Raw genomic sequence first — 26,477 nt, 5'->3', positions numbered from 1 at the left:
TCTTTTCATGACAAAAACAATTAACCTAGGAACAGAAGGACGCTACTTCAGCATAGTAAGAGCCATATATGAAAAACCACAGTGGTTTTTCAATGGTGGAAGGACTGAAAGCTTTTCCTCTGAGGTGAGGAACAAGGTAGGGATGCCTGCTTTCACTACTTCTGTTCAACACAGTATTGTATTTTCTAGCCATAGCAATTAACCAAGAAAAAGAAGAGGCATTTAAATTGGAAAAGAATAAGTAAAATTGGGCCTCCCTGGTGGCACAGTGGTTGAGAGTCCGCCTGCCAATGCAGGGGACACGGGTTCGTGCACCGGTCTGGGAAGATCCCACATGCCGCGGAGCGGCTGGGCCTGTGAGCCATGGCCACTGAGCCTGCACGTCCGGAGCCTGTGCTCCACAACGGGAGAGGCCACAACAGTGAGAGGCCCGCATACAGTTAAAAAAAAAAAAAAAAGAGTAAAATTATCTCTTTTTGCAGATGGTATGGTTTTATATGTAGAAAATCCTAAAGATCATACACACACACACACACACACACACACACACACACACACACACACCTGTTAGAACTAATAAGTGAATTCAACAGTGTAACAAGATGCAGAGTCAACACGCAAAAATCATTTGCATTTCTATACATGAACAGTGGACAATCTGAAAAGAAATTACAAAAGCAATTTCATTCACAGTAGGATCAAAAGAATAAAATACTTAGGAATTAACCAAGGAAGTGAAAGACTTGTACAAGAAAACTATGAAACATTGCTGAAAGAAATTTAAAAAGCCACATAAATAAATGAAAACAACATCTCATGTTCATGGATTGGAATACTTAATATTAAAAAGTCAGTGCTACCCAAAGCAATCTACAGATTCAATCCCAATCGTGTCAGAAATCCCAGTGACATTTTTTGCAGGTAAAAAAATCCATCCTAAAATTCATATAGAATCTCAGAGGACTCCAAATAGCCAATATTATCTTGAACAAGAAGAATAAAACTGGAGGACCCACACTCCCTGATTTCAAAACTTATACAAAGCTGCAGTAATCAAAATAGTGTGGGATCAACATAAAGATAGACGTATAGACCAGTGAAATAGACAGCCCATAAATATTAACTGTTACAAATATGGCCAAATGACTTGACAGGGGTTCCAAGGCCAGACTACTGGGGAAAGGACAATCTTTTCAACAGATGGGGCTGGGAAAACTGGGTATCTACATGCAGAAGAGTGAAGTTGGATCCTTACCTAACACTGTATTCAAAAATTAATTCAAAATGGATCAAGCACCTTAATTTAAGACCTAAAACACCCCCTCCCAAAAAAAACCTTAAGAGAAAGTATAGGACAAAAGCTTCATGACATTGAATTTGGCAGTGATTTCTTGGATATTACACCAAAGGCACAAAAGAAAAAATAGACAAATTGGACTTCGTGAAAACTTAAAAATATTTGTAAGTTGAAAGACACTATCCACAAGCTACAGAATGGGAAAAAATATTTGCAAAATATATATCTGATTATGATTATTAACCAGAATATGTAGAGAGTGCCTAAAACTCAACAACAAAAAAATCAAATAACCCAGTTCAGAAATGGGCAAAGGACTTGAATAGACATTTCTCCAAAGAAGATATGTGAATGGCCAATAAGCATATGAAAAGATGCACAACATCACTAATCATTAGGGATATGCAGCTCAAAACTACAATGAGACATCTCCTCATACCCATTCTCCTCACACCCATTAGCATAGCCACTATCAAAAAAGCAGAAAACAAGTGTTTGAAAGAATGTGGGGATATTGGAGTCCTTGTGCACTGTTGGTGAGAATGTATAATGGTACAGCTGTAGTGGAAGACAGTATGGCAGTTCCTCAAAAAATTAAAAGTAAAATTACCATATGATCCACCAATTCCACTTCTTTATATACATGTAAAAGAATTGAAAGCAGTATATTAAAGCGATATTTGTACACTTACGTCATAGCCCCATTACTCACAGTAGATTAAATGTAGAAGCAATCTCAGTGTCCATGGACAGATGAATGGACAAGCAAAATGTGGTACATATATACAATGTAATATTCAGTTTTAAAAATGAAGGAAATTCTGCAGTATGTTACAACATGGATGAACTTCGAGAACATTATTTATGGAATCAGCTAGTCACAAAAAAGACAAATACTCTGATTCCACTTATATACAAGGCATTTAGAATAGTCAAAGTCATCTAAACAGAAAGTATATGATAGATGCTGGAAGGAGGGGAAAATGGGGAGTTGTTGTTTAGTGGGTATAGAATTTCATTTTCATAAGATTAAAAGAGTTATGCAGGTTGATGTTGGTGATAGTTGTACAACAAGGTGTGTGTATTTAATACCACTGAAATGTACACTTAAAAATGGTTAAGATGGTAAATTTTATATTAAGTGTATTTTACCACAGTAAATTTTTTTTAAATATTGCAAGTTTATCTCAGATTATCTGAATTATATTCCAGCCTGTTCTTCATGCTATCACCAAATTAATCTTTCTAAAACACTGCTTTATTTATTACATAACATTTCTGTGCTCAAAAAATTTTCCATTGGCCTCTGGTGTCTTACCTTTCTATCCTTACCTCCCATTGTTAAAATCATCCTATATGTTAGCTAAACTACTTACCTTTCTCTCAACCTTTTCTATGACTTTTTGATTCTTGAAACACTTGCTCTTCCTACCTTTAATGCCATTTTTCCCCCTTTCCCTTCCTCCTCCCAATGTGCAAATCTTTTTAAGGACCTAGTTAAATTTGAACTTCCCTAGGAGACTTTTCCTAATTGCCCCACTTGGGGTGGCTCCTCTTTCTTCTAAAGATTTATGGCATTTAATGTTTAAACAGTTCATTTACTAGTTGACACTGGCTGATATTTGTTGGTGTGTACCTGTCTTGTTTCCCCAACTGCCTCTAAATTAAGTGGGCTCAGTGCTGTATCTTAAAATTATTTGTATTACCCACTTGACAATATTATGAATTGATTTATTGATATACTGTGAATAATAAGAAGTAAATATGCTCTTCAAGTAAATTTCAGACTTATCAATCAGATTCAAGAGCATCTGGCAGTGTTTCTGCAGAAGATACACTTGGTATTCAGGTTGGGTTCTTGTTAAATTTTTCTAGAACAATTAAATATGGTACCAGTAAGTTGTCTATTTGTAAGGTGACTTTGTATATGTTTCCAGGCAATAAAATAATTTTGAGAAATTTGGAATCTTAAATTTTTTTGCTATAATATTGTATCAGAAATAAGTATTAGTGTATGGGTACTAACACTTATCTTTTGTTCATGTGCTGGGTTAAAGTTAGTTGTAGAAATGACTTGCTAGGTCAGTGTTATAATGTTTATAAAGATTTTTGTTTTTAAGTCAGATGAGTTAAAATGGACTTGAAGTTAGCAAATCTGTGTTACTTTACTGTGATACTGCATTTTCCCTTGTGGAAGTCAAGTTTTACTGTTTTAGTTTGAGGCAATAGTTTGCACAAAAGTTTCTTTCTGTTAGTCTTGTGTGTGTGTGTGTGTGTGTGTGTGTGTGTGTGTGTACACTTACATATGCCTTCTCTAGGGTTATGATTAGGATATTGAAGTATTAAAGAAAGGCATTGCCTTTAAGAAATGTAGATAACATTTCAGTAACTTTTACGCCCTCCATTAAACACATAGAAAAATAGGTGAGTATTATTTCAAGAATTTTAATGGGGGATGTGTTTATCATGGGCCCCAAACTAAATAATGGATTAGTATCCATTTTAAGCAATACTTTTTTTTTCATAAGCTATTGTTTCACCCGTTGTTTTTTGAGAATCTAATTAGACTGTAAATTGCTCAAGGATAGAGATTTTATCTTATACTTCTTTGTGTCCCCAGCATCTAACCTAATGTCTTACATCAGAGTGCTTCAATAAATGTTAAGATGATAAAATGTCTATTTTTCTGGCTTTGGTTGTGGGGAGTAAATGTACTCTGATTTGATTTGATTTTTTCCTATTTACAGCCCCATTGACAAACCTTCCGATTCTCTCAGCATAGGGAATGGTGATAATTCCCAGCAGGTAAGATTTTGATACTGTATTCCTTCATTTATCTGCCATCTGCTGAAACAAGACATTCTATGCGAGTGAATTTTCTAGATAGTGAAAAATACTTTAAATACTGAAACAATTTAAAAACACTTTTAGTGGACATCTTTGTTAAATGTATTAGCCCTCTTTTTCTCCACAGAATAGAGCATAATTTAACCCTTTCTTGATGACACAGAATTATCATTGTGACCATATGTTATTGTACTGTGTGCTAATACATTAGTGTCCTTGGAGTGCCTGATATTCTTGGTCTTTCTGACCCTACGTGAAATGGTCCCAGACTAACTAACACGCCTTCTGCATTCTTGATTTTGAGTTGTTTCTCTGCCCCATGCTCCCCTTGTCCCTTGCTGTCAACTTTAATTTTCTTTTCTTTTTTTTTAAATTTTATTGAAGGTATAGTTGATTTACAATGTTGTGTTAATTTCTGCTGTACAGTACAGTGACTCAGTTATACATATATATATTCTTTTTCATATTATTTTCTACTGTGGTTTATCACAGGATACTGAATATAGTTCCCTGTGCTGTACAGTAGGACCTTGTTGTTTATCCATCCTATAGATAATAGTTTGCATCTGCTAATCCCAAACTAACTTTAATTTTCTATTTCTCTCAGTGAACTTGACCCCAAGTTTTCCCCCTTCCCTGAAATGACTTTTGGCTTTGAAATGATAAACCAAATAGTTAAGTTCAAAGTTGCATCCACTATGATACAGAATGAGGTCCTGATCTTTAGAGCATGCCTTGTATCATCTTGTCTAGTTGCTAGCTTTTCACTACTTAAGTTTCTGTACACCTCTTACTTTGGTTTAAAAAAAAAAAAAAGTGTAGTTCTAATCTCTTCTGTAAAGAACAGCCAGTTCCCCACAGTGTGAGAAATTTAAAGATCTAAAATACATTGTTTTTCTAAACTTGTTGTTCACAGTTTCCATGAAAGAATTTGAAAATCTGTATATCCCCTTGTATATTTTAACATTAAATTTTTTTCATAATAAGTTAAAAATAGCTGCAAAGGATGTAATTTCCAGCTTATTATAAATTTTGGTATTTTTAAATAAACATGCTACATTGGGTTTTAATAAGTATCTGAGAGATTTAAGTATCAGAATGTTTTGTTACTCCCTCATCCATTTATACAAGCTGTTCTTTAACAATCAGAAATTTTACAGCATTACTTGAACTCATTTTTTAATTTTCACTGGCATTACAGAATTTTTTCTTACTGCAATATAGTTTATGCTTGGGACTTCCCTGGTGGCTCAGTGGTTAAGAGTCGCCTGCCAATGCAGGGGACACGGGTTCGAGCCGTGGTCTGGGAAGATCCCACATGCCACAGAGCAACTAAGCCCATGAGCCACAACTACTGAGCCTGCGCTCTAGGGTCTGCAAGCCACAACTACTGAGCCTGCGTGCCGCAACTACTGAAGCCCGCGTGCCTAGAGCCTGTGCTCCACAACAAGAGAAGCCACCACAATGAGAAGCCCCTGCACTGCAACGAAGAGTAGTCCCTGCTCACCGCAACTAGAGAAAGTCCACGCACAGCAACGAAGACACAACACAGCCAAAAATAAATTAAATTAAATTAAAATATATATATATATATATATATATATAGTTTATGGTTGATAGGCATTCTCTCAAATAAAAGTAGACATATAAATTTTGAATTGGAAATAAAAATATTTTGTTGACACAATGCCAAACTTCTTTCTTCTGAATTTTTATTTGTAGTATTGATTTGATCAAAGCAATATATATATAAGTATAGATTTTGATTAAAAATTTAATCATTAAACGTAAACACTAAAATTGTATTGGAAATTTACCTCTTAATGAAGTGGATAGGGCACTTTAAAATTAGTTTTTTTGTATGCATGGATGAATATTACCTATTGGTACAAGGAGATGTTTCAGCAGCAATCTAGCCATGTTTTCTTTTTTCTAAATACAGGTGCTGAGACATCTTGTTCATATAAATAAGTAGATGGAAGAAAGAGTTATTATATCAATATCACTCAAATTTTTGAACTCCTTGTGAATTAAATACCTAAGAATCATATTAATATTTCTTATAAAAACTATTTTTAATGATGCTTTTGGAAATAGCTTGATTAGATCTTCTTTCCATTTTGTTTAAAACTGAAGTATTGGGTATCATCTAGTTTGCCAAAGAATCTAGTCATTAGAGTCAGTCACTGTGTCATCACTAATCTTAATATTTCTAATAAAGTTTTGTTTGGCTCCCAGAAAGTTTTCACACTTGGGCAAAATACTATAGTTAGATCCCAGAGAGTGAGAAATAGTATTGTCTTTGTAAAGTAAGAGAAATTAGGTTGTAAAAGGAGAGGATACTGGCTGTGTCTTTTCAGGAGGGTCCGTTTTATAAAAGAGTACATATGTAAGTTGATGGATTTTTTTGAAAATTTATGCTCTCATAAAAAAGTCTTTAAGTACCCCAGTTTTTGAAAATCACTATTCTGATACCTTTCATTGCAAGCCTTTTAAACTATGGCTTATTACATTGTATAAACTTATATTGATTATTCTTTTCTTTTTCCATTTTATTTAGATATCTAACAGTGATACACCTTCACCACCACCTGGTTTATCAAAATCCAATCCAGTCATCCCCATCAGTTCATCCAATCACAGTGCACGGTCTCCTTTTGAAGGGGCAGTAACTGAGTCACAGTCATTATTCTCAGACAATTTTCGCCATCCCAACCCTATCCCAAGTGGGCTTCCTCCTTTCCCCAGTTCCCCACAGGCATCCAGTGACTGGCCTACAGCACCAGAACCACAGAGCCTCTTCACATCAGGTATATAACAATACTATGTGTGTTAGTAATTATACTCAGACTAAAATGAGACCTTTGCTGGATGTGTTTTTATCCCTTTTTTGTCCACTCCCTTTTTCATAAAAATGTAAACTTTTAAATGGCAAGGAATTGGATGGTTAGGTAAGTAGTTCTGTGACCTAGAACTTACCATGTTAACAGACAAATTTCTCCAAAAATCAACGGTTAGATCATTTTCCCAATAATCAAATGCTTATTCCTCTAGGAAGTATTAAGGGCTTACAATTTTTAATTAGATTTGTGTTTGTATAGTTATATTTTTAAAAATGTTTCCCCAGCTGACAAAGAAGTATGTTAGTTAATTTTTAAAGTTACATTTTGAGACATTTCCAGTTTCATTCATTGTAAGTTCTCATTAATGTGAAGGATAACACAAAATCAAGACAATTTTTTTAAGACAATTAAAAAATGTAAAGATTAAATGGATACTTTTTTCATTAAGTTATAGTAGGAGTATGTAAAGCATATAATCAAACTTATACTTCGTCTTTGATAAATACATTTCAAAAATAAACTTTACTAATTGAATTCTATTATATTTATTACTTTATTTCATTTAAATGACTTACTTTGGGTTTTGATGATGAATAGTTGAGAGTATAATTTGGGTTTCAAGGAGTACTTTGTTTTCTTTGATCAGCAAAATCACTCTATATTGTTCAGTTTTTGAAGTTAGTAACTTATGGATGAAATCATTGCTAGAAGTATCTGAAGCCTTTTGTAATTTTACAATCGTAATGTTCTAAGAAATTATGTAGATTTTGCATATATTTGCCTTTGTGTTATAGTATGATGTTGCACTAGTGTGGAAGTGGGCTATATATTTTAAATTCATCACTCATTCTTTTTCCCACCAGAAACAATCCCAGTATCGTCTTCTACAGACTGGCAAGCAGCATTTGGCTTTGGTTCTTCTAAACAACCAGAGGATGACTTGGGTTTTGATCCCTTTGATGTCACTCGAAAAGCCTTAGCAGACCTGATTGAAAAGGAACTGTCAGTCCAAGACCAACCTTCCCTTTCGCCCACATCTCTTCAGAACTCCTCTTCACACACTACAACCGCCAAAGGTCCGGGCTCTGGATTCCTGCATCCTGCTGCACCTACAAATGCCAACTCGAGTCTCAATAGTACCTTTTCAGTCTTGCCACAGAGGTTCCCTCAATTTCAGCAGCACCGAGCGGTTTATAATTCATTCAGTTTTCCAGGCCAGGCAGCCCGCTATCCTTGGATGGCCTTTCCACGCAATAGCATCATGCACTTGAACCACACAGCAAATCCCACCTCAAATAGTAATTTCTTGGACTTGAATCTCCCGCCACAGCACAACACAGGTCTGGGAGGGATCCCTATAGCAGGTAGGTTCATTTATAGCCTTTGAGAATTTGTGAATAACTCATGCCTTCAGGTTGTTGGGTGGGTAGGGAGGGAACTTTTGAATAATAGAAATTATTTATCATCAGTCTTGGAAATTTCAATGGGAAAAACTCTTTATCATAATATAAAAAAATTTTAATTGGATGGATGCCTTGTAATAGTGAGCTTTATAAGGATGGTGGAGTATTATACCTAGTTATTACTTGGAAGCATTTTACTTAATAGGATAGTTACCAGACTTTCTTATGGCATATAAATGCAAAAAGACAAAGAAAAAAAAATGGGCTCTGAAATTATGGTGCCATAAAGTCCAACACCATGGTAAAAATTCTGATTATACATTCTAAAAGTAAACTGGTTCAAAAAAATTTTTTAGAGATAGTAATTAGTGAGAGCATGAGGGATAAAGCCACTCTCTTAACTCCTTTTGACAACTTACTTATTTTGACTGATAGACACTTACAAACACACACACACACACACACACACACATCAAAACTGTGCTATATATTAATAAAGGACTTAATATTTGAGAACTCTCATTATTAGTGTTTCACAGACATATGCATATAAGTATACTTTCTGTGAAAAAGAAATTGTTCGAGGAGAGATATTTTTCCTTTTGGTCTGTCATGTTTTTATTTCTGGGGTAAATATTAGGTTCCTGTAAGTGATGCCAGAATACTTCTGGTTTTGTGCTGCTACCCTTGAAGGTTTCAGAACTTTTGGCTTTTAAGGTCCCATATGATATTTATTAGATCAAGTGACCTCTATATCTAAAGGAATCTTTCTTATTAATAGTTTTTCAAAATTTAATTTGGGCTTTAGATATGACTGGTAAAAGAGTTTGTTCTCTCCTGATTCTCTCAAGTAGAATAGAATAGTCCTTCACTCTGTTACATAACTTATAAAATTTATTTTTATCCCTTTTCATGGCCTTTGTGATATGACATGGCACAGCATTATTGTAATAATGTGCTGTTACCAGCAAAGCGTTCGTTCTCTTGTTTTTAGCAAGGTTGATAGATAAATTTACAGAGATCCATCAAAAATCTTTGGCTCTATTCTCTTTGTGACCAAAAACATTTCATTTTCAAGACAAGTAGTTGGGTTAAGAGAGTATGGTTTGTGGCTGTTGATACAGTGAAGTTAATTTACATATAAGCATGATAGCACCTAATGTAGTGGTTTGCACATTGGTGGGACTCATGTTATTTGTTCATCTGATATGGTAGTTAGTAGGTAATCAAGAGTGACATTTTTCAGTCCTCTGCTACATGATATTCACTTGTGAAACACTAAGTGTTCAGTTCCTGGTACTCTTTTTTTCATCCATTGTAGACAGCATATTAGAACGTAACTGTGTTTTGTTTTGCTTTGTTTCAACCATTTAGAAATGTGGCATTTAAATTACTAGTATTGTATCTCATAACATTATAACACTAAAAGTTAAAGTTAAGTTCCCCTAAATATTCTAAACATTTAACAATAAAATATTAAACCAATACTATAAATATTTGGGTATCTGTTTGCCCAACAATGAGCTGGGCCATGTGGATAATACAGAACAAGTGTAAAATATGGCTACTATTTCCAGGTACTGTACAGTATAGTTGACGAGATATAATAAGACTGTGTATGAAAGTGGTAACCATATGATACTGGAATTCAAAACACATCAGTGGAGCCTATAAATTGTTGGGGAGCCTTCATTGAAGAAATAGGAATTGATCTGTATCCTGGATTTGGGTTAGCAGGAGGGAAAGGAAAAAACCTTTTATGTTGATGGAAACTCCTGAATGAAGGCATAGAGGCAGGATTTAGTATGTCATTACATTAAGAAGCATTAGAACTGCCTTCTATACCAGGAGGTCCTTCATATATTTTATACATAGAATGGATGAGAGGACAGAGAGCTCTGACGGTGAGGCAAAACAGTATGGACTTGATCTGATAGGAAGGAGGATGCCTTTGTGGAACTAGTTCTTAGCTGTCTTCATTGTGTACTTTTATTTGACTTATTACATGACCATCTTCAAAACTTATCTGTTCTTCTGATTTCATAGTTATCATATTGTCCATTAGTACAAAATGAGCAGTTTTAAACCAAATATTTCAAGCCAGTATATATTCTGGAGATGCCACAGGGGTGATGAGTAATCACTGATTTTTGAGTGTAGTTGTCCTCATGTTAGTCATTTGAAATCTTCATCTAAAGTAGGTGCTTTATGAAAAAAATGTGGCATTAAATTATGGTCCTATCTTGGTGGGCTTTTCTTTTAGCATATACTCAACCATAGAGCATAAAATACATTTTTTTTCCCAGAAATTCTAAGAATGAAGTCACCAACTATAAGTTCTGAATCATTGTTGTATTTTGTGGGAGGTGGGGAGAGTTTGTTATTTCAGATTTTCCGTTTTTGACTATGCATACTAGCTCGGTATTTAAATGGTGACTTATGATTAAGCTTATTGTTAGATTACTTTTAAGGCTCTACGACTAGAGACATTTTAGTTTTAATGTACCAAAATATTTTAAATTGTTATCAAGAGTTATAGAATCCTTCCATGGCTTATAAATATTTGGCAAATACCTCAGAAAGCTGAATGTGCTGAGCCTCAAAACAGAATAGTTTTATAATTGTAGCCAGATGATTGAGGATTTTCAGTAACAATTAGAAATGACAAACTAAAATTCTGAAAAACTGTGTACATCTTAACTGTGAATTATTTGAAGCAATTTAATAGGTAGGCAATATCTGCCTCCCACCCCTAGCTGTAACTCAGTTGTACTTGAGTTGAACTATTGAAAAAGGCCTAACTCTGTATTCTGCAGTGAATATCATGGTATCTTACACAGGGTAGCTGTTAAGTGCTTCATAGTGGAGAGTACATACTGTTTAGTGAGGCCTGCCACTTTAAGATATACTTAGACAATATTCAATACTGGAAAAGGCATGTATATTTATTCTTTAGATATATAGAGCAAAATGAGGTTCCTGACCTTTAGGAGTAAATACTCAGAGGTGTCAGTCTTCTGTGTATCATACAGAAACTATGTCTATATTTATTATATATTTGTATTTAAATTTTAAGTTTTGGTTTGTTTCAGTTAATTATTAAAAATTGATACACTGAAACCTGTCATGGGAAGGACAGTTGCCAGAGGTTTGACAGAAACATGGTTTCCATTTCCTCTGCCAAATTGAAATCATTTTTGTGTTTAAAATTAGTTGTTTCCTTAATTAAGTGAAATCTTTTTAGCAGCATTTTCTTGGCTGCATATTCAGTTTGCTAAATTTAGAAGGATTTTTGGAATAAATATTCTTGAGGGAAAACTTTGATCACTGGGCAGTAATAGTGAAGTCCATTCAGACCTTTTTTATTATTGGAACCACGTGCTTTTGTTTTAAAAAGTGACTTTTCTAGTCCTAAAAAGTGACCTACCTTGTTCAACTCCTTCATTTTAGGAATGACAAAGCTGTGTTCTGGAAAGGTTAAATAATTTGTTAAAAGTCACACATTCAATTAGTAATAGAATTAGGATGAGAACCCAGATCTCAGATTTAGTAACTAAAATGGTTTTTCATTACAACATTGATGTTCTCCTTCATAAATGAAAATTACTGGCATTTACTTTAACATGGCTTTCTTCCCATAGTAAGTGATTTTTGCTCTCACACACTTGGGAGGTCCCTTTTTATCAACAGTATCTATTCATGAGACAATTGGCCCATCTCAGGAATATGACCTGTAGTTACAAAATAGAATGAATTTCATTGACTTGATGAAAATTAATCTCTTGCTTAGTTCTTCTAAGTACCACGTTCTCACCAAGAACTCTAGTCTAAAATTTCCTTTACACAGTCTCCTTGCTATGTATTTGGGATTTATAGAATCTTTGCCAATTTACTGAAAAACTATGAAATAACCTGTTCTAAAGACTGAAAGTCTTTATCTTCATGTTATCAGTTAAGCTGTCTTTCCAAGTGTAACTTTGCAGATTTGTTTTTCAAAGGACTCCCTGCCAAGATGTTTTTATTCTATAATGCTAAAAATTATTTGGGAAACAAATAATAGTCTAAGTCTGTAAACGTTGTTTCGGAATATACCTAGAAAAATATTTGAAACTGTTTAGGATTAGATTTTTGTTCATGTTTTTGTTCACTTGAATTTTACTTAAGAGAGGGCATTTAAAAAAAAATTCTTAGTTTCTGAATTAGCTGTTTTAACAGTGACTTGATTGAATTTTGAGTCACGTGTGAAACAAGTCACTTGTAGTCATTATCAATTATAATTGGGAGAACTGATCTCATTTCATGTACAGTTCTCTGACCTAGAAGTAGTCATCTCACTTTCAGTCAATTGGATCATTGTATTGTTAGCATTTTACTATTTGCTGATTACTTCAAAAGTGCACATTGAATTTTCAGATGCTGTATGGTAATTTGCTAAATTAATATTTACATCTTTTTATTTTTTCTAAACATAATTACTGCTTTTAAAACATGGATTTGTCATTTTTCCCTTTTAAAAAATCACATTTTCACTTCTGTGAATTTAGTTTTAATTTTTTCACAAAATACTGCTTACTATTAGGAGTGTCTAAATATATAAGGGGTCCAATTGGCTTGGAAAAGAATGGCTTTCCTGGTATCTTTTTTTTTTTTCCTTTTTGTATATTTATAATTCTAAATCTATTATATTTGTTCTTAAATCTGACAGTGTTAAATTTAAGGGTGTGATTGGAGTATAACTACTTTCTAGGTACTTGATAAGTTTATATTTTAAAATTCATGTCTTGTTTCACACCCGCATTCCAGCCATTACGCATGTATTTTATATATGTATCAGTATTCCAAATATTGAAGTCATTTTTAAAGGGACTGTTAACAAATCTAGTCACCCATAACTAGACCATGACTGACTTTTCCACAGGGGAAGAAGAGGTGAAGGTTTCGACCATGCCACTGTCAGCCTCTTCCCATTCATTACAACAAGGACAGCAGCCTACAAGTCTCCACACTACTGTGGCCTGACAACAGAACTGAGAGGAGAGGATTAGACTCTGGGGTGCTTGCATGGGCAACCGGATTTTTGCATGATTCTTTTCTGATTTTGCATTTAATGTATACACCCAAAAGAGCCAATATAAACGTTCCTCATGCCTACAACTAGTGTGTTACCTCATAGTTGCTAAAGTATTTCTTCATTAGGCCTTTAACACAATTTATTAGCATAATAATTTTGGCATTGTTTCTCATGAGTGATACTATTTTTTAACTCACACAAATAAACTTGTAGTACTATAATTAAGATCCCAGATGAGATTAGCTAGAATTGTTATTTTGGCTCTATTAATTGAAAATATTCAAAGATAATGGTAGTTCCTTGTTTTCTGATTTGTGAAAAAATGGTAATATCCTAATATATTCATGAAATTTTGAAAATTAAGAAGATAATGTCTTGCATTCTTTGAATACTTGAGAAGAAAGAATACATATAAAACAAAATTGGTGGTGTCATTTAATGCTCAGAAGAATGTTGTCAGCAATTGTTTGTAGTTGTATGGATTTATCCTATATTACGCATTACATGTTTAGAAACTGTCTTTGTTCCCTCTGATTTGCACATTTGCACTTTCTTTTTGAATGGTTGTTAATTATATAGAGACGCTTAAGAGATAATTATTATAGACTAAATGCAATATAATCTCTTTTCTAATGCACTGCCTAGTATACCGGGAAATTGCCTCAGAAACAGAATTTCAACTTACAGTTGATTTATCAGAAACTTGAATATGGGGTAAATATTGTATGTGAGAAGCAACCATAGTAGTATAACATTTTTATTGGAAAAACGGTAGTTCTGTGGGATATTTGTTTGGAAATTTCATTGTTTCACAATTGAAGTGTGATAATAAAACTATATTACAAGTACCTGACCAGAATGAGACTAAGGTGGAAGAGAAGAGATTGGGGATCCTCTAAAATTAGGCCACGTAAGTTGTCATAGGTAATTTTAGTTAATCACAGAGAATAGTGGTATACTTTATTAGGATATAATGTTGAAGTGATGTTTTTGGATAATAGACAATTTCTTGAAATAGTTCTAAAGCTGATAATGAAAGAAAATAAACTGAATTCAGTTCTGAGCATTAGACAAAAGCTGGTTCAGAAAACATGACTATGTTCTGCCTAAATTAAGCATCTGGGAAAAAAGGGGAAAGTCAGATATCCTCTTGAGATTTAAAAAAAAAAAAACATTGTGATATAAAAGATACGCCTTAATTTAAAAAAATTTTAAAAGAGTAGCATGAATACCAAAAAAGGAAGCCTAGAGATTTAAAATAATGATAATAATGAAATACCTTACTAGGAGTGATACTTAATATCATGTTGGAGTTGGAGTTTTCAGGGTTCCCTCTCTATGTAAAGTCTAATAACTTTCTATTAGATATAATACACAAGTTAAATGGGTTTGTCCTGAGGTATAGTGGGTAAACTAAAATCTATTCTTAGATATCCTTCAATTTGGTTAGCTGAGGGTGTAGAAACAACTAATTATCTAGCCATTTTAATTATTTTTGTAAAATTCTGCATAAATGATAATCTCTAACTTCTATTTAGAAGTGACTTTAAGACAGCGTTATGAGAAATTTAGAAAATACAAATAAAATATTGTAGATTTGTTAGCCTTTTAGCATGTGTTGAATATGAAGTCTTTTAGTATGTGTTGATTATGGTTTCATTTTTGCTGTAAGAGGCCAAGACATCCACTTAATGTCTCCTGTGGTGCTGAGGCTCCTTGGCTTTGTGAACAAACTTGGGCTCCCTGTAATAGGGCTTACTAGCGCATAGTTTTCTCCAGCCTTCAGTGCAAGCCTTTCATCACTCAGGTCTTCTTACAAAAACATGAGGTGGTTAGCTCCCATTTACTTACTGTTTTGAGAGATATACCTGTTAAACAAGGCTTTTTTCCTGTGGTAGCTTTCTCTATCCTTTCTCATTCCTGGCCATTGCCATAAAACTGTCAGGTAGTTTACCACACTTGCTAGAGCCCAGGACTGTCTTTCTGCCTGCTTCCCCTTCTGCCCCCCCCCCCCACTTTCCACATACACACAAGAAAAATGCTTTCTTGGGTAATTAGGCTTCAACTTAGATATTTTCACATATACTAGCTAAAGATTATCATTTAACTAACTGTAATTCCAAGATTTTGTAAGCCTAAACAAGTAAGCTTCGCTGTTTTGCTTACTTAATATATATATTATGGTTTTAAAAAGTGAAGTCTTAAAATCAGTCAGAATTAATTATACTAAAACACAGAAAAAGTTACACAACCTGTGAAAGAAAGTACTGCTTCACTTAGCAAGTAAATTGATGAAACCAAATGACGATAAAGAATGAGAAATTCTAAAAACTTCAAATTAGTTTTTGATAAATTCCTGCCTGATTGATCTGTCATACACAAGGGAAACTTTATATGCTTTTATATCCTTAACTTTTAAAAAAACATTTCAGAGCAGCAGTTCTTAGTGCCAGTGTGTAGGATATAGACCTGGGTTGAATGATTTTGATCTTATGATGAATGTCAAGTGCCTCTTTTTAATTTCTTAAAGATTCCATTAGAAAATATTTTCTGATTAATAATACTTTCCTTTTCATTCTGCTGTTGCATTTTGTTTTTACAGGTGGTGCTTTTGTATACTCTCCTCTTATTTCAACGAAGCATTAATATTTGAGTGCCTATTCTTTGTAGTGACTTGAGCTAGATCTTGAGGGATACAAGGCTGAATAAAGTATAGATCCTATTATCAAGGATAACAGTCTAGTGACAGTTTTATTTCAATTATTTCTATAGGGTCAGCTCTTGATATATTTTAACCACAGGAACAGCCAGAGCAGTCCAGACTCATTCCATTATTCATTGCTCTGACAGTGGCAACAAAGGGTATTGAATACTGATATTTGAAAGTTTAAAATATATAATTTGGAGAGAGTGAAAAAAATTTTAACGGGAGAGACATACATTCATTATTCTAATTTAAGTATTTCTCAGTCACGTGTGTGTGCTCATGTCTTACTCTTAGTGTTGTGGCGATTAAGTACAGCTTCCTCTATATATGTTCTTTTAAAGAAAACTTTAGGGCTTCCCTGGTGGTGCAGTGATTGAGAGTCCGCCTGCCAATGCAGGGGACACAGGTTCATGGCCCGGTCCGGGAAGATCCCACATGCCGCGGAGCGGCTAGGCCCGTGTGCCATGACCGCTGAGCCTGCGCATCCAGAGCCTGTGCTCCACAACGGGAGAGGCCACAACAGTGAGAGGCCCACGTACCGCAAAAAAAAAAAAAAAAAAAAGAAAACTTTAATGCATTGTGTGCACATTTTTACTGACATGGCTCCTATTTGTACAGTATTCCAAGCACCTTCAAGACTGACAGAGCTCTCCTCTGCTGTGATACAGGTACATAGGGAGCTACTCCCACAGAGGCCTTACCTCAGAAAGCCAAGAGAAAGGAACGAATTGCAGGTGCATTGAAATCTTATGAAATGAAGACCACCATGTTATTTATGCATATATAAAAACAGGGGGACATTTTATCCTATATTGAGTTGTAAGGTTTTAGATTCTTTTGTTTATTTGATCATGAAGCTTTCCCATATTTGCTTAAGAGATGTATATCATACAATTGAGAGCACAATAACTTAAAAATGTTTTTTTCTTTTAAAAAGGTAATATCACAAAATGATGATATATATGTCTTTTTCTACAAAATATAACCAAGTCAATTACCTGGTTTCAAGCTAGTCCTTCTGCCATTGGTGCTATGTCTCTTCTCTCAGTCTTTTTATTTGAATATCTACTACATTGTCTCCTTGTGCTGAATAAATGGTAGTAGTATATACAGGTATTCACACATGAAATGTTCAGTGAGCTAATCACTTTGCTGATACAAAAGTAAAAATAGGAGTTAGAGAAGTTACTGTGAGCAGATTCAGGGAAAGGCTTCATAAAAAGTGTGGGGCTTTTTGTTTTTGAAGGATGGCTTGAAATTAAATGATGGAAGTGGAAAATACAGTAAAGGCAACATATTGAACAAAGAGTTGGGAACGGAGATTAGCATGGTCTGCTAAGGGTCAGGAGGGAAGGATAGTAAGGAGATGGACTTGTCTGAGGTATTACAGGTCATATAGGAAGGTGGGATAAGTGTGCAAAAGCCTTGAAAACTAGGAAGAAGAGTTTAGTCTTGATGTGGATGTGGTCAGTGTTAGAGAACTACACGTTCTTTGGAAAAGATGTAACTTGATTGTAGCATTTTAAGGAGATTAATTCTGTAATACATTTGCTTGAAATTAGGACCAGTTAGAAAGCAGTTCCAGTATGTCATTGCAAATAAGATGGCCTGGGCTGGAATAGTAATAACTAGTAGGATAGGAGAAGAAATTATGAATTAGAAGTCAGAAAGAATGAGATCTGGGAAAAGGGCTTTGGGTTTGGCCAAGTCTCTAGTGACCTTTAAAAATGTTACTTTCAGGGGCTCCCCTGGTGGTGCAGTGGTTGAGAGTCTGCCTGCCAATGCAGGGGACACGGGTTCGTGGCCCGGTCCGGGAAGATCCCACATACCCCGGAGCAGCTAGGCCCATGAGCCATGGCCGCTGAGCCTGCGCGTCCAGAGCCTGTGCTCCGCAACAGGAGAGGCCACAACAGTGAGAGGTCCGCGTACAGTAAAAAAAAAAAAAAAAAAAGTTACTTTCATAAAAAGATACAGATGGAAAGCAGATTTCTATGATTCATGAGGAAATGTCAAGGGTATGGATACAACAGTCATTGACTGAAGGCGTTTGGCAACAAAGGGGAAGAGAAAAACAAGATGCTAATTAGATGGGTGGTAGATCTTAGAAGGCATTGCTTTAAGATAAAGGAGATAGCTAAATATTTAAAGGCAGAGCATATAGAGTCAATTGAGAGGACACCATAGATAGTGCGGAAGAGAAGATAGGCTAACCAGTAGAGTAACACATTTCTGTAGGTGCTGGGAGGAGATAAACTCCTGAGAGAGGAGTTAGGTTATGGGTTTAACTTAAAAGAGATGGGATATATCTTCCTTTGTTATTTGTAAAAACAATCAAAATCTAGGAGAGAGAATGTGAGATTAGAGAAAATGAGAATAGATGAAGGTGCTCATATCAGTAATTATTGAATGCATATGTGTGAGAAAATGGGGGTGAAAGAGTGGAGTTGGGAACCTATTAAAAAAGAAAGAAAGAAAGAAATTAACCAAGTCTGTGAGAACAAGCCTAGAAGTGCATTGGAAAGAAATTTAAGAATTGCTGAGTCAAGATAAGAATCAAATTTAAAATTTTAGTGTCCAGATATATATGGTTTTGTATGTTCCAGTGATTCAACACAAAGCATCAGGAGTGGACAAAGCAAATGTGAGAGTTTGGTTAGAGGTTGAAGAAGGAAAGTACACAAAGATATTTAAGAAGACAAAACTGATATAACCTTGTGATCAGGAAGAGTCCAGTAAGGCAGGAAATATCCAGTGGTGCGAGTGTGTTGAAGGGAGTTCATTGATTTTAGGTTTTGATGAGGACAAAGAACAGGTATAGTATTGTTGAGGGAAGAACAAATTAGGAGACTGTGGTCAGTATGATGACCACTCAGTGCTAAATGCTCAGTGAGAACCAGAGAAAGGATGGTAGATAGATGTCTAACATTAGGGCTAGAGGTTGGAAAGAAGGCAAGCTTTCGTTACCCCTGTGGTCTTTTCTCTCCCTGCTTTCCCTCCAGTCCTTTTTTGAGAGTAGGAAGTCAGACTGTGTGAGAGAGAATTGTAGAAAGCATGGTATTGCCTGGGGGAACCTGGATCACGTTTCCTATAAGTTAAAGGTGATTCAAAGGAAAACGTCCCACAGTGGAGTAAACATTGCTTCCTCAAAGCACAGTAGGAGGATGTGAACGCAGAGTGCAAGCGAATGCCTGGGAAAAGCCAGAGATGAGACTGGACAGGTGTACGTATGCCCAGTGAGTGTGTTACTTATGACATGAAAGGTTTAGACAGAGGGGGTAGGTGTGCCATATGATGAGTCTGCTAGCTTGAGGAGCCCATATTACAGGTGTGAACTAGTTTCTCCCAAGCTTAAATGCAAACTGGAAAGAATCAGCTTTCCACCTACATAGGGAAAGTATCTCTTCTTAGTTGGACTAGGTCATTCTGCTTTAATTATATGACAAATTGGAATTAAAAGCAGTAGATTGGTGAAAGTAGAGAGAACTTAAGAATTTTATTATAACAGGTTATAAAAATATTTTGACAACTTTCCCCAAAAGAGAATGTGCTTTGTAAATAGACACAAACCTACAAGTTATTGAACTCAGAGATAGAGATATAAATATATAATATATATTTTTTCTCATTCAGTTAATAGCAAACATGCCTAGTTTGGAAGCATCCTTAATTTCCTGACTAAATTAAAATCCTGCCTGAAGTCCTACTAAAATATTTTTAAATTCAATGGACTTGTTCCATATATGTCAGCTAAGATATCACTTGTGACATTTAAAAATGATAGTGCTTCAGAGTATAAGTTATTGCTTAAGAATGCTAAGTTTGTGGAACCATGTTGATGGATTGAGAAGCCGCTGCTCCTTGGATCTCCTTACTGCCCTGTGATTTATTAGTCTTAGCAACCTTGTATTGCTAGGCATATTAGACCACAGCTTCTTTAACCAGGAGCTTTTTCTAAAGAATCACTCTTGGGAATTCAAGATTAATTAAGGTGTATCTACTCTGTTCTGGTGCTTTGGAGAGTATACCCTGGGTTTGAGTTATATAAAAATTTAGTTTATACCTATCAGGTACCTAGAATTGAAGGCAAGCTTAAGTAATATAAGCTGCTTGAGAATTGGACAGAAGTACCTAGAAGTTCCATGAACCAGCTGGTAATTATTGTACTTGAGAACCAATCTATTTACTCCAGCTTCCTTCACACCAGCCTTCATAAGGCAGCTATTGACTTGACTTTGTTCTTAGCCCGCCTCACATTTTATGGTTATTTTTGAGGTTCCTGGAAGTTCCAACCCAACCCCTAAGAACATACTGTGCTTAGAACAGTTTTGTTCCAGCTCCAGTTTGGTCCTAAGACCCACTATTGTGTAACACCCCAAAGGTTTTTTTTCCCCTCCATATAATTTATAAAGCCTTTAAAGCACCCAGTGCCTTTTTTTTTTTTTTTTGGTGAAATTCACATAACATACAGTTAACTACTTTAAAGTGAACAATTTGGTGGCCCAGTAGGACTGTTCTTTAATTATCTTAATGTTAAAATTGAATAAATAACCCACTGTGGCTGTGAGAATTTTGGCCTCTCCTTGTTGGGGCTGTGTGGTAACAGCTACATCTAGACTCGGGTAAAAATGTTTAAAGCAACTGTCTGAATAGTTCTTAAGTGGTAATAATAGTCCTTCTGTCTTCATGACATTTGATAAGCACATCACCTAAGAGAAAGCTTACTTAGCAAAGGAAATAAATAAGCCTGGCTCTGTGTCTGGGGGTGAGGTTGAGTGTTGTGTGTGTGCATGTACATTCGTTTATATATAGTAATTTTCATTTAAATCCTCCACTTAGTGAATGTGGCAGATGAAAAAATCTCAGACCATCTCTCTGTGACTTTCTCTAAAGGTTTTTTTTTTAAAAAAGAAATTAAGACCCTGTTTAAATGCAGCAGGGTTACAGTACAGGTGCCCATTTTACCCCTGGTCATGCTTTTATCTGAACAAATATTTTCATAGCTTTTTCTCATCAGTTTTCACTTCTACTACTGAGCATATCCATCCCATGTCATACTCTTTTGGAAAACCTAAGGAAAGGATAATAAGAAAAAGACATTTTAGAATAATGAAATTTCAGAGCTATGAGATATACAGTCTTCAACAATCCACTTTTAAAGACCAAATAATAATAACGCTATTAATAAACAAGGCTCAGTAGGATTGTGATTGCCCATAATCACATTCTAACAACAGTTTTATGTTTTCCTAGCCCTCACCATGTGAATATGCTTTTGTATATGTAATTCAAGGAGAAAAAAACTTCAAGATTCAGAATATATCTCTTCTCTAAACTTTGTTGTGTCTTACAGTTTATTTTAGTAGTTCTCACAAGTCAAGGGCTTTCAACTGTGAATATCAGTGCAGGTAATGAATTGAAGACTTTCAGATTGTGTATCTGCTGGCAACTGTTATTACAGATCCTGTAAGTTGTTAAAACAGCCTTGTGTTAAATGTGGCCCAATGATCTTGGAGTAACTTTAGTGGGGGGAAATTGTAACCTTGCAGGTACTCTTAATGTAGACTTAAAGTACAAATGTCAGAACCAAAATAAGCAGTAAAACAGGTGGAATTAAATTTACCCAGCATTTTTCCGCAGTGCCAAAGAGCATTTAAGGATCAACATGCATGACCACTAGACTGGTGATATCTCTAAAGTTACAGAATGAAAAAAATGCTTATAGTAATGGCACCAAGATGTACTACACCCACACTAAAGGGGTGATTTTAGATTCATCTTTGAAGAGCTACTATATGCTACACTATGTAAAATGATAGCGTATCTGCTGATTTTTTTTTCAATCAAGGAGGTTGTTGTTTTCAGCATAATGAAAAAGAGGGAAAGCTCCACAAGGATTTAAAGATGATAATACCATCATCATCTCCAAGAAGAAATGCAGGAATGCTGACTGCAATCAACTTTTGTAGCCTAGTGATGTTTCCTAATATGGTGAGATCTCTTCCCAAGGACTATACTAGCGTTTATACTCTGTTATCAGTCTTGCGTACTGAAATGATGTGTCTATGGAGCAGAACATAGTGATCTGGAACATTACTGGGATGTTTTTAAACATTGTCGTTTTATATGTTGGCATTTTCAAGAAGACTGACACCCTGAAACCATTCATTTTTTTCCTTTACTACATCTATAAATTGAGTATTCAGCTTAAGGTAAAAGGAGGACCTGGGTTATGACTTCATCAACAAAGTAGGAAGGTTTCTTATTGGCCTTAAGCTGAGTGTTGGGCTACATACCATTGTTGCACTTATGTTTTCTCTATTAAAATACATTTTTATAAAGTTTGTGATTATGGATTACTGATATATATATGCCCTATTCTCTCATCCCTCACTTAGGGTATGATTTGCTACCAGGTATGGGTTTTTTTGGTTTGTGTTTTGTTTTTACATCTAAACTATTAACATTCACTAATTGACCTAACAGTGGCCTTCCCCAATCCCAGAGTTACAAATAAGAATGACATTTCTTGAGTCTTAGTGTAGTCAATGCTGCAAAACCTCACCTGTATTTTAAATGGTAGGTGATTGGAATGAAGCTTATTACTAAAGTAAGCAAAGACCTTACATAATTTCCAAATAAATACCTACAGCCCTGCAACCTTTGTTTTAGAGCATGCTTTCAGGTTTTAATTCCTGACCAGCTGGAGTCTTATTCTGATAGTTTGTACTCACCTCTCTATCCAGTTTCTTTTTCTTTCTTTGGACAAAGAAGAAGTTGTTTCTATCTCTGTGTAACTTAACCACAATTAGAGGGGGCGGTCTTGACTAGATCTTCATGTGCACTACCTGTGTGATTACCCTACAGGATCCCTGACAGGCCTGAATTTTCCCATTCAAAGGAGAAGAAAGTGCTCTCTCAGGCTGCTGTTTACTCAGAGTCTCTGGTCATTTACCTCCCAATTTCCTTCTCAGTATCTGGTCTTATTTCCAAACTAGCTTTTGATTTTAAATGATCATATTTTTCTTCTCTCTTTTAAATCAAAACAGCACATTTAAGCAGAAAGCACAGTCTGGGTTTGGAGTAGATTGAGTAACAAGTGTCAAATTGGTAGACTTTTGACATTGTAAGATTGGTGTTATTCACTTTCTCCTACTTCTAAGTTATTCTAGCTCTTTAGAAATACATTCTAGACAATACTACTAAAATTCAGTGTTTCACAAATATGTGTGATTTTTAATAGAACTAATTTTTTTTTCAGTAAAATGTTCTAGTTCAGTATAAACCTGGATATGGTGAAATAGGAATTGTAGTTTCTAATTTATATTTAAGATTGTGTTCATATGATCTTCCTTCCCTCGTTCCTTCCTGCTTTCCTTTCTTCTACACTGATTGAGATTTGGTTCTGTCAAGACCATCTCTGGCATTCTTTTGCAATTGAACTATAATAAATCATAGCAAAGGATGAACACTTAAATCAGTATATTTCAAAAATGATTTTTAAACTAAGGCCCCTTAGTGAACTGATGGTAAGCATATAGCTCTTTAAATTCATCAGCATATAGGCCTTTTGAAATGCTTTCCTCCACAGGAGTATCATCTTTTGTAGGTCTGGAAAGGATGCAGTCTTACATTAAGTTTTTCTAAATTGAAGCATAATTTGAAAATTGGAGGCAAAAAGTTTCTGTATTTTCCCCAGTATAAGAATAAAAAGTAAGGAGGAAGAAGAAGCAAAATAGTCTTATTTTTTTTTAAATCATACATTTCACATAGCTAAAAAATAAGTAAATTTCAAATTTGCATTCTTGTTTTGTTTTTTTGTTTTGTTTTGTTTTTTGTTTGTTTGTTTTTGCGGTACGCGGACCTCTCACCGCTGCGGCCTCTCCCGCCGCGGAGCACAGGCTCTGGACGCGCAGGCTCAGCGGCCATGGCTCAGGGGCCCAGCTGCTCCGTGGCACGCGGGATCCTCCCGGACCGGGGCACGAACCCGCATCCCCCGCATCGGCAGGCGGACTCTCAACCACTGCGCCACCAGGGAAGCCCCAGATTTGCATTCTTGTTTTGAAAAATCAAATGTTTATTTATAAAACAACCTCAAAACAAACTTTAACAAATATCTCTGGTTTGTGAAAATAGTGAGGGAGAAAGATGTATGCTTGGTCTGTTGTGTTGGAAATGTTTATTACCATGACTATACCCATATCTATGTTATTTAGTTTCAGGATAATGAGGAATTTACTTCGTTTCCTAAAAATAATCTTTTTCTAAAATTAAGAAACAAAGCAAATGATTATTTTAATGCCTAAAAAGATACTTTCTAAAAATAAAGCTCAGAGTTGGGTTATGAAGAATTTGTCAATTAAAATCATGTTTCAGAGCATGGATAATTTTAGTCTTTTGGGGGGATTTTTATGTCTTTGATATAAAGCCTTAAGATAGGAGCCATCTTTCAGAAAAAGATGAGACTGATCTTCACTGTCAAAAGTGAGCTGTGTAATCAAATGGAATAAAAACTGGCTGTATGTTTTTTAATAACTTTTAGAAAATTTAGAAATCTTTTAATTTGGAAAATTATGAACATCAGAAACCTTAGCACTTTCAGTAGACATATAACCATATGGGGATTTGCTGCATAGGCAGCAAAATACTTTGGTCTTAGTGCAAGTTCCTCTTCAGGCCTGAAGAGGAACTTATACTCGCATAAAAATATTTTATTGGCACTAAACGATCAAAAGCTATCACTACTTTGTTCCGAATAGCCAAACTCCAGGGATCCGTTGAAGAAATACAAAACAAGCAGAGCAGCAAGACTTCTGGGAAGCTGCTGTAAAATGATATAGTATCAAGCCCCAGAGAAAATAATACAGAGTAGATATTCGATAAATGTTTGTTGAATGAAAACTCATGGTTGAGAGAGTAATGTTAGTGTCTGATTATTATTTCTGGAGGTCTGCAAAGCCTGGATCTGGATCTGCTTTGTGTTAAATCTGGACTTCTGGAGACCTTAATTAGATTCGTTTCCACATGAATTATCTCACCTCTTGCTTGAACTGTGGCCTTCAGTTCAGTGTTAAGATTCCCCTCACCACTCTATGATCAGTCCTTCTCTTCTGTCTTCTTTACCTCTGAACTCTGGAAATTTAGCTCTTGACTGATCCTTATTTTCCCAAGGATCACACACTGTTCCCTCCCTTCACACACACAAACTTTAAAAAATTTCACCTAACCAATACTTTTCTTACCTCCAATTTCTCATTTGTGATACTCACAAATATATATATATATATATATATATATACACACACACATATATACACATACATATACATACATATGTATACACACAATTCAGAAAGTCTTTCTAAATAAATACCTTATTTTCCAGAACTCTCTGTGTGGGTAATGAAGAGCTGTTTGGGGAACTTAATACTTTCCTAAGTAGGGAGCTCTCTTTAGGGAATTTATAATTGTTAAAGAATTTTTTCTCTTGGCTAAACCAAAATCTTTTTCCCATTTATACTTCTTGTCAAATATGTGAAGGCAGTTTCCGCTTGTCCAGTAACTACTAGACCTCGATGAAACAAACTTAGTCCTTTTAACCTTTTCACACCTAACATGGTTTCTAGTTCTCTCTGTAGCCCACTTCTCCTCTACACATATTTTGGCATGACAATGAATGCCTTTTTTTAAAAAATAAATTTATTTATTTGTTTATTTTTGGCTGCGTTGGGTCTTCATGGCTGCACGTGGGCTTCCTCTAGTTGTGCCCAGGGGCTACTCTTCGTTTAGATGCGCATACTTCTCATTGCAGTGGCTTCTCGTTGCGGAGCACAGGCTCTAGGTGTGCGGGCTTCAGTAGTTGTGGTGCACGGGCTCAGTAGTTGTGGCACACAGGCTTAGTTGCTCCGCGGCATGTGGGATCTCCCCGGACCGGGGCTCAAACCCGTGTCCCCTGCAATGGCAGGTAGATTCTTAACCACTGCACAACCAGGGAAGTCCCTAGGGAGGTCCCTGAATGCCTTTCTTAAAATATGAAGCTCACACTTTAATAATCCAGCCGTGATTAGATAATCTCCTTTTTCATTAACACTGTTCTTATTACTAAAGTTCATATATTCCTTTAGAATTTACAGAGTCTTTTTATAAAAATATCCTGTGGGGGGCTTCCCTGGTGGCGCAGTGGTTGAGAGTCCGCCTGCCGATGCAGGGGACACGGGTTCGTGCCCCGCTCTGGGAAGATCCCACGTGCCGCGGAGTGGCTGGGCCTATGAGCCATGGCCGCTGAGCCTGCGCGTCGGGAGCCTGTGCTCCG

The 26,477-nt window shown here is 35.5% G+C and overlaps 1 protein-coding gene across 6 annotated transcripts in view; it reads left to right on the top strand.

Annotated features, from left to right (window-relative positions):
• The window catches only part of CNOT4 (CCR4-NOT transcription complex subunit 4), a 145,818-nt gene that overhangs the window by 102,128 nt on the left and 17,213 nt on the right, over window positions 1–26,477 (top strand). For 4 of the 6 annotated variants that reach the window (XM_007466580.1, XM_007466581.1, XM_007466579.1 and 1 more), the window contains exons 8-10: window positions 4,045–4,102; window positions 6,705–6,954; window positions 7,851–8,351. In XM_007466580.1, the coding sequence (XP_007466642.1) occupies window positions 4,045–4,102; window positions 6,705–6,954; window positions 7,851–8,351 (809 nt within the window). Of the gene's footprint in view, window positions 1–4,044; window positions 4,103–6,704; window positions 6,955–7,850; window positions 8,352–13,308; window positions 15,153–26,477 lie in introns of those variants that run through there. The other 2 variants (XM_007466583.1, XM_007466584.1) reach the window with 2 other exon arrangements.

The sequence above is a fragment of the Lipotes vexillifer genome, unplaced genomic scaffold, assembly GCF_000442215.2.
Source record: "Lipotes vexillifer unplaced genomic scaffold, Lipotes_vexillifer_v1.1 scaffold71, whole genome shotgun sequence".
In the NCBI taxonomy this organism is placed as follows: Eukaryota; Metazoa; Chordata; class Mammalia; order Artiodactyla; family Lipotidae; genus Lipotes; species Lipotes vexillifer.
The sequence above is the reverse complement of the archived record's forward strand: the minus strand, read 5'-3'. Positions and strand labels throughout refer to the sequence as shown.